Source organism: Papaver somniferum, chromosome 10 (assembly GCF_003573695.1).
Source record: "Papaver somniferum cultivar HN1 chromosome 10, ASM357369v1, whole genome shotgun sequence".
NCBI classification, from domain to species: domain Eukaryota; kingdom Viridiplantae; phylum Streptophyta; class Magnoliopsida; order Ranunculales; family Papaveraceae; genus Papaver; species Papaver somniferum.
Genome location: NC_039367.1, coordinates 135108683 through 135116611, shown reverse-complemented (window position 1 = coordinate 135116611; position 7929 = coordinate 135108683). Strand labels below are relative to the sequence as shown.

At 44.3% G+C, this 7929-nt stretch overlaps 1 protein-coding gene across 1 annotated transcript; it reads left to right on the top strand.

The window, feature by feature from the left end:
* The first annotated feature begins 422 nt into the window (after positions 1 to 422).
* Positions 423 to 4299, top strand: LOC113316236 (kinetochore protein nuf2-like). The gene is made up of 6 exons (XM_026564454.1): positions 423 to 479; positions 554 to 803; positions 1583 to 1863; positions 2961 to 3210; positions 3791 to 3884; positions 3990 to 4299. The coding sequence occupies exons 1-6, from the start codon at positions 423 to 425 to the stop codon at positions 4297 to 4299; spliced, it is 1242 nt and encodes a 413-aa protein (XP_026420239.1).
* The last annotated feature ends 3630 nt before the right edge of the window (positions 4300 to 7929 follow it).

The window sequence follows — 7929 nt, the reverse complement described above, 5'->3', positions numbered from 1 at the left end:
CCATACTGGGAAATCTTCCTTCTGCTGGTGATATGCATTTGGATGGCTCTCAGGTTATTCCTTCTGTTCCTAGATCTTCCACTATGCTATCCCTCCATCGTGGTGAAGGTTCAGCTGTCGTTCCCTTTGCTCGCGTGAAAACGAACGAGGGTGCAGTTGCTGAGTCTAGCCAAGGTCGAATGTCGGAGATATTGAGCTTAGGTAGATCTAATGATGCTATTCTTGAGGCCATCCTTCCTAATTCCAAGGGTCCCTTTGCTGTTGAAGTTTACCATCATCATATTGATAGTTCTTTTGAGATAGCTTCGCAGTTGGATGTCTTGTCTGCTCAGTATCGTGCTGCCAAAGACTCGTTCTTTGATCCTGATTGTCTTCTCTATATTTAAAGCTTTGGTGAGATCCGCCGGGGTAACATTCAAGAAATGGAAGCTTTTATGGATACCTACGCCAGCTTTCTCCCTTGTCTCTCAGCATTCTCGGTAAGTGATTCTTACTTTGTCGCCTTTCTTCTCGATTTACTCCCTCGCCTGCTCTCATACTGCCTTGTTTGCAGCTTCATCTGAATGCCCTACTGGAGCGTGCTCGTCAAGACTATGCCCTTGCTATTCCTCAGCAGCCTTCGTCTAGTGATGCTGCTTCAATTGCTAGGATATCTTCGTTGGAGGGTGACCTAAGGAAGGCGCAGAGGTCTCTGGAAGGTTGCTTATTGGATCTTGAGAGAGCTAATAACGCTGCTAAGGTTGTCGAGGAGGGTCGTAAAGCTGCTGATTCTGCCTTAGCCACTGAGTCCTCCAAATCTATTCGTTAGTTTTTTCCTTCTCCATAGCTTGTTTCTTTACTTTGTGGTTGCTTGGTTCTGAGACAACTTTCGTCTGCCAGCCAGTAGTTCTAGTGAACTTAGATATCTCCAAGATCAAGTGTCTAAGCTAACCTCCGACATCTGGTGTTACCAAAAGAAGTCTGATAGGTTGATGAATGTGACCGTTCATAATGAGGCCCAGCTTTCCCTTGAGTCTTCCCATAATGTTGATTTAGTGAAGAAGATAGTTGCGCTTCGTAAGGAGTGTGACGAAGCCCTTAGATGGAAAGAAGGTCTTATTTTAAAGCAAAAGGAGGATATTGCCTTAGTTTAGAAATATCTCTCTGCTCAAGAAGTTATTCGTAAGAAATATCATGCTGATTTTGAAGATGCTTGCGCTTCTTTAGCCAAGGTCACTGCAGATCATAATGTATTGACCTCCGAGGTATGCTCCCTTAAGAACAAACTTGTCGACGCCGGCTCCGTGCCTTCTTCTATGTCTCATGCATCCTTAGTAAAAAGATTTGAAGAGTTAGAGAATGTGTACCGAGCTTAATCTTATGAGAATGCGTCGCTCCGCATAGATGTTGACGATCTTCGGACTGAAAGGGATACCCATTTGGATGATCTTGATACGGCTGAGGTGGACCTTGTTGAATCTCAGCATAGTTTAGAAGAGTCCCATATCCATGCCGGAGGTAGCTTAGGATGACTATTCCCTTCGTAGTATTCCTCGTATCTTTAGTTGCTTTGTATTGTCTCTAATATCCTTCGTATCCGTAGGTCTTCAAGAGAAGCTGGTGGGTGCAAATGCTAAGATCAGCAACCGCGAGGGTCAGATATCCCAGTTGGAAATATCTCGCCAGCTTGATGCTGCTGCTAAATTTAAGGCTGAGGCTCTTCAGCGAGCTAACGATCAACTCAGTGCTCAGCTTAGGGAGCTTCGTCAGAAGTCGGCTCCTGATCTGTCATCTCAGGCTTCTGAGATGAAGCTGAGGTTTAAGCGTTCTTCCATCGATTATATCAACAATGCTTTTGCGGAGGCTGAGCTCCAAGCGGAGGGTGTCACCTTTCCTCATCTTCCTTATCCTTGATTGTGTTATGCTGACTTCGTTTTTAACCGAACTCCTTTATTGTATTATGCCCCCATCTGAAGGGCCTTCGTTGTCTCCTTTCTTTTGAAAAAATGCTCCGTTATTTGTAACTGTCAGACCTTTGTCACCAGCAACTTTTGGGCTGCGTTAGTCTTCTTTTGGTAACTCTATTATGGTATCTTTAAATTCATATATATATATATATATATATATGTAGACGTATTGTGTCTAATTATTTGCACGTTCGAGTCATCACTAGGTGCTAAGGTATTTTTATCTTTTTAACCTCTGGTGGAACATTCATCGTCCTACGTTAGTATCCTTTGGCCAGAAGGTACCGTGGTGGCGAGGGTTCCTACGTGGGCAATATTTTTCCTGTAACCCTACGCGTTCATCGTGATTGCTGCTTTACTTCGACAAGGTATCTCTGTTTATGGGATATATTGCTCATTATTTGCCTTTTGGAGGGATTCGTTTGCCCTTAGGATCTGAGATTGACATATGCGCAGTTATGTCGTGCCTTGTCTCATCGTCAATTCTGATGGAGGGTGTCTATTCTAACCCACTTTGTTTTAATCAACATACACTTTCTCTTAGCAAAAAGTTTCTTTCATTGATTAGTTAGGTTTATAATACCTTTGATCAGGGATAAAACATGGTGGGCTTCCGCCCCTTCTCTTGTTCTCCTGAGTGATAACCATTCTCTTACGGGTAATACTTCTTTAGGTACATTGCGTTCCAGGGGTGTTGTAATACCTCCCCTTTGAGGTTCCTTAGGTAGTATAAACCTTTTCCAGCAATGTCGTGTATAATGTAGGGTTCGTCCCACGTTGGAGCTAGCTTTCCCCATTCCTTCTTCTTTTGGTATGGTGGTGTTTGACGCAACACATATTCTTCTACCACAAGGTTTCTAGGGATTACCCACTTTTTGTATTCACGAGCTAGCCTTCTCCCTTGTCTCTCAGCTTTCTCCCTTGTCTCTCAGCATTCTCGGTAAGTGATTCTTACTTTGTCGCCTTTCTTCTCGATTTACTCCCTCGCCTGCTCTCATACTGCCTTGTTTGCAGCTTCATCTGAATGCCCTACTGGAGCGTGCTCGTCAAGACTATGCCCTTGCTATTCCTCAGCAGCCTTCGTCTAGTGATGCTGCTTCAATTGCTAGGATATCTTCGTTGGAGGGTGACCTAAGGAAGGCGCAGAGGTCTCTGGAAGGTTGCTTATTGGATCTTGAGAGAGCTAATAACGCTGCTAAGGTTGTCGAGGAGGGTCGTAAAGCTGCTGATTCTGCCTTAGCCACTGAGTCCTCCAAATCTATTCGTTAGTTTTTTCCTTCTCCATAGCTTGTTTCTTTACTTTGTGGTTGCTTGGTTCTGAGACAACTTTCGTCTGCCAGCCAGTAGTTCTAGTGAACTTAGATATCTCCAAGATCAAGTGTCTAAGCTAACCTCCGACATCTGGTGTTACCAAAAGAAGTCTGATAGGTTGATGAATGTGACCGTTCATAATGAGGCCCAGCTTTCCCTTGAGTCTTCCCATAATGTTGATTTAGTGAAGAAGATAGTTGCGCTTCGTAAGGAGTGTGACGAAGCCCTTAGATGGAAAGAAGGTCTTATTTTAAAGCAAAAGGAGGATATTGCCTTAGTTTAGAAATATCTCTCTGCTCAAGAAGTTATTCGTAAGAAATATCATGCTGATTTTGAAGATGCTTGCGCTTCTTTAGCCAAGGTCACTGCAGATCATAATGTATTGACCTCCGAGGTATGCTCCCTTAAGAACAAACTTGTCGACGCCGGCTCCGTGCCTTCTTCTATGTCTCATGCATCCTTAGTAAAAAGATTTGAAGAGTTAGAGAATGTGTACCGAGCTTAATCTTATGAGAATGCGTCGCTCCGCATAGATGTTGACGATCTTCGGACTGAAAGGGATACCCATTTGGATGATCTTGATACGGCTGAGGTGGACCTTGTTGAATCTCAGCATAGTTTAGAAGAGTCCCATATCCATGCCGGAGGTAGCTTAGGATGACTATTCCCTTCGTAGTATTCCTCGTATCTTTAGTTGCTTTGTATTGTCTCTAATATCCTTCGTATCCGTAGGTCTCCAAGAGAGCTGGTGGGTGCAAATGCTAAGATCAGCAACCTCGAGGGTCAGATATCCCAGTTGGAAATATCTCGCCAGTTTGATGCTGCTGCTAAATTTAAGGCTGAGGCTCTTCAGCGAGCTAACGATCAACTCAGTGCTCAGCTTAGGGAGCTTCGTCAGAAGTCGGCTTCTGATCTGTCAGCTCAGGCTTCTGAGATGGAGGCGCGGTTTAAGCGTTCTGCCATCGATTATATCAACAATGCTTTTGCGGAGGCTGAGCTCCAAGCGGAGGGTGTCACCTTTCCTCGTCTTCCTTATCCTTGATTGTGTTATGCTGACTTCGTTTTTAACCGAACTCCTTTGTATTATGCCCCCAGCTGAGGGGCCTTCGTTGTCTCCTTTCTTTTGAAAAATGCTCCGTTATTTGTAACTGTCGGACCTTTGTCACCTGCAACTTTTGGGGTGCGTTAGTCTTCTTTTGGTAACTCTATTATGGTACCTTTAAATTCATATATATATATATATATGTACGTATTGTGTCTAATTATTTGCACGTTCGAGTCATCACTAGGTGCTAAGGTATTTTTATCTTTTTAACCTTTGGTGGAACATTCATCGTCCTACGTTAGTATCCTTTGGCCAGAAGGTACCGTGGTGGCGAGGGTTCCTACGTGGGCAATATTTTTCCTGTAACCCTACGCGTTCAGCGTGATTGCTGCTTTACTTCGACAAGGTATCTCTCTTTATGGGATATATTGCTTATTATTTGCCTTTTGGAGGGATTCGTTTGCCCTTAGGATCCGAGATTGACATATGCGCAGTTATGTCGTGCCTTGTCTCATCGTCAATTCTGACGGAGGGTGTCTATTCTAACCCACTTTGTTTTAATCAACATACACTTTCTCTTAGCAAAAAGTTTCTTTCATTGATTAGTTAGGTTTATAATACCTTTGATCAGGGATAGAACATGGTGGGCTTCCGCCCCTTCCCTTCTTCTCCTGAGTGATAACCATTCTCTTACGGGTAATACTTCTTTAGGTACATTGCGTTCCAGGGGTGTTGTTACCTCCCCTTTGAGGTTCCTTAGGTAGTATGAACCTTTCCCAGCAATGTCGTGTATGATGTAGGGTCGTCCCACGTTGGAGCTAGCTTTCCCCATTCCTTCTTCCTTTGGTATGGTGGTGTTTGACGTAACACATATTCTTCTACCACAAAGTTTCTAGGGATTACCCGCTTGTTGTATTCACGAGCTAGCTCTTGCTAATTCACCATCCTTTGCAAAGCTACTTCCCCTTCTTTCTTCGAGGTCGTCGAGCTTTTCTAGCATGAGGTCTGTTGTTAGGTTCTTTTCCCACGCTTTTGTTTTGTCGTTGGCAGTATTATCTCCGTTGGAATGACTGCTTCGGCTCCGTAGGTTAGTAAGAACGGAGATTCTCCCTGGCTGCCCTTCTTGTAGTGCGGTAGGCCCATAGGACATTGTGTAGTGTTCGCACCATCTCTTCTTGTATGCCCCAGCTTCTTCTTTAAGTTCATCGCTATCGTCTTGTTAGTGGCCTCCGCTTGTCCATTGCTCTTAGGGTATATCGAGTGGACTTGTTTTTCTGAATGTTGAAGGCGTTAAAGAGCATATCTATGTTCTTTCCCTCCAATTGTTTGCCATTGTCAGAGACTATGGCTGCTGGTATTCCGAACCTGCAGATGATTTGCTCGAACAAGAACTTGAAGACATCCGTGTCCCTAATTCTTGCCAAAGCCCTTGCTTCCACCCATTTGGTGAAGTAATCCGTAGCTACAATAAGATATCTTCTTTTGACGACCCTTCTATCAAAGGTCCAACGATATCAACACCCCATTTGGCGAATGGCCAAGGGCTGATGACTGAGTTAAGCTCCGTTGCTGGCGCTCTGATTTTTCTTGTAGCATTGGCATCTTTCACAACGCCTTGCTACATTCTTCGCATCTTCGTCCATGCTCAGCCAATAGTACCCTTGCATTTTAGCTTTGATTGCTAGTGACCTTCTTCCGCTATGATTGCCGGCCTCTCCGCTGTGTATATCATGCAATATCCTTTTACCTTCGGTTTGAGAGGCATCGCATCAAAGGTCCAAGAAATGACCTTCTATACAATACCCCGTCTCGCAGGTACATTGCTGCTTTTGACGTGAGTTTTCGTGCCTCCTTGACATCTGCTGGTAAAGTACCTTTGTCGAGGTATTGGTGAATTGGAATTCTCCAATCGTCCTCAGCTTCATTCATTGTTTTCATCTGACATGGGTTTATCTTCGTCAGACTCCTCGGCTTCATTGTCTGGTTCCTCCATTCTTTCGTCTTCTTTTTCTTTTTCTGCTTCCCTCATAGCCCTGGTTTGGACAGCTAAGGTACCTTCGGTAGCGGAGGTTAATCCATCTATCGAAGGTTCATAAATTCTCCCAATTTGGATTGAGGTAGTATTTTTGTCCTTCAGCATTGATGATATGAATGCTAAGGCATCTGCGTGTCGTGTTTTTCGGCAGACGTGCCTAAACACGACGTTGTTGATCTTCGCCGCATGCTCCTGTGCCAGCTTTAGGTACGAAGATAGTATTGGATCCAAAGTTTGATACTTGAGTTCTATTTGTCTAATGACCAGCTGCGAGTCACTAGTTAAACGAACATCTGACAAGCCCAACTCTGTGCCAATCGTAGGCCATGTATGACTGCCTCATACTCCGTGATGTTATTGGTGTATTGCTCGAATTCTAACCTGAATGCATAGATGAGTCGGTCTCCAGTAGGGTCGTTATCACGATCCCTATGCCTGCTCCTTCTCCGTTTGAGGAGCGTCTACGAATATTTCCCACCTTCGTGCGTTCTGCGGTTCCAAGAGGTCTTCTGGTTCCGGCTTTTCTTCCTCCATTCCTGGAATGTCGTCTATCTCCGCTTCGTCGTTTAGAGGTAAGTCCGCCAAGAAGTCTGCCAAGATTTGTGATTTCTCCGCTTTCCTGGTTTCGAAGATTATATGGAACTGTTTGATCATGGCATTCCATTTTGCCACTCTTCCGATCTTCTCCGTGCTGTCAAGGATTTGGCTTATCTGAGCTTTTGTGAAAACTCTGATGGTGTGCGCATCGAAATATATCCTTAGCTTTTTTGTTGCTACTACTAAGGCATATATGAGTTGCTCCACCTTGGTGTAGTTACGCTCCGCCTGAGTGTCTTGCTAACATAGTATATGGGCTTTTCTCCTTGCCCTTGGTCTCTTACCAATACTGCGCTTACAGCGTAGCTCGTTGCTGCTAGGTATAGGGTGAGTGTCTCACCTGGCTCCGGCTTTTGCAGGATGGGTACTGATGCTAAGTATTCCTTGATCTTGTGAAGAGCTTGCTCACACTCTTTGGTCCATGTAAACCTGCTTCCTTTCCTTAGCGTATCGAAGAACGCTTTGCACTTATCTGACGACCTGGATATGAATCTTCCCATGGAAGCTAAAATTCCGTTTAGCTTTTGTACTCCTTTTAGCGTTTGCGGGATGGCATCTCCATTATTGCTCTGACCCTTTCAGGATCTACTTCGATTCCTCGTTTGGTGACCAAGTAGCCTAAGAATTTTCCTGAGGTAACTCCGAACGTACATTTGTCCGGGTTTACCTTCATGTGAAATTTTCTCATAGCTTCAAATACCTCCCTTAGGTCTGAGAGATGGTTTTTTGCTTCTTTGCTTTTGACAAGCATGTCGTCTACGTAGACCTCCAGTATCTTGCCTATCCATGGCTTGAAGATTTTGTCTACTAATCGTTGGTATGTTGCCCCGCGTTTTTTAGTCCAAAAGGCATCCTTGTATAGCAATACAAGCCTCGTGGGGTAAAGAACGCAGTGTGCTCCTGATCTTCTTCTGCAAGGGCTATTTGGTTATAGCCTGAGTATCCATCCATGAAGGATAATCTTTGATGACCATCTGTTGCATTGACCAGTTGGT

What these genes read in the sequence shown, in the direction of transcription:
- LOC113316236 (XM_026564454.1), top strand. Translation starts at nt 423, where the DNA reads ATGGAAGCTTTTATGGATACCTACGCCAGCTTTCTCCCTTGTCTCTCA. An exon ending in TGAGTCCTCCAAATCTATTC is followed by an intron (nt 3,211 to 3,790) that starts GTTAGTTTTTTC and finishes CGCTCCGCATAG; the next exon opens with ATGTTGACGATCTTCGGACT. An exon ending in TCTCAGCATAGTTTAGAAGA is followed by an intron (nt 3,885 to 3,989) that starts GTCCCATATCCA and finishes TCGTATCCGTAG; the next exon opens with GTCTCCAAGAGAGCTGGTGG.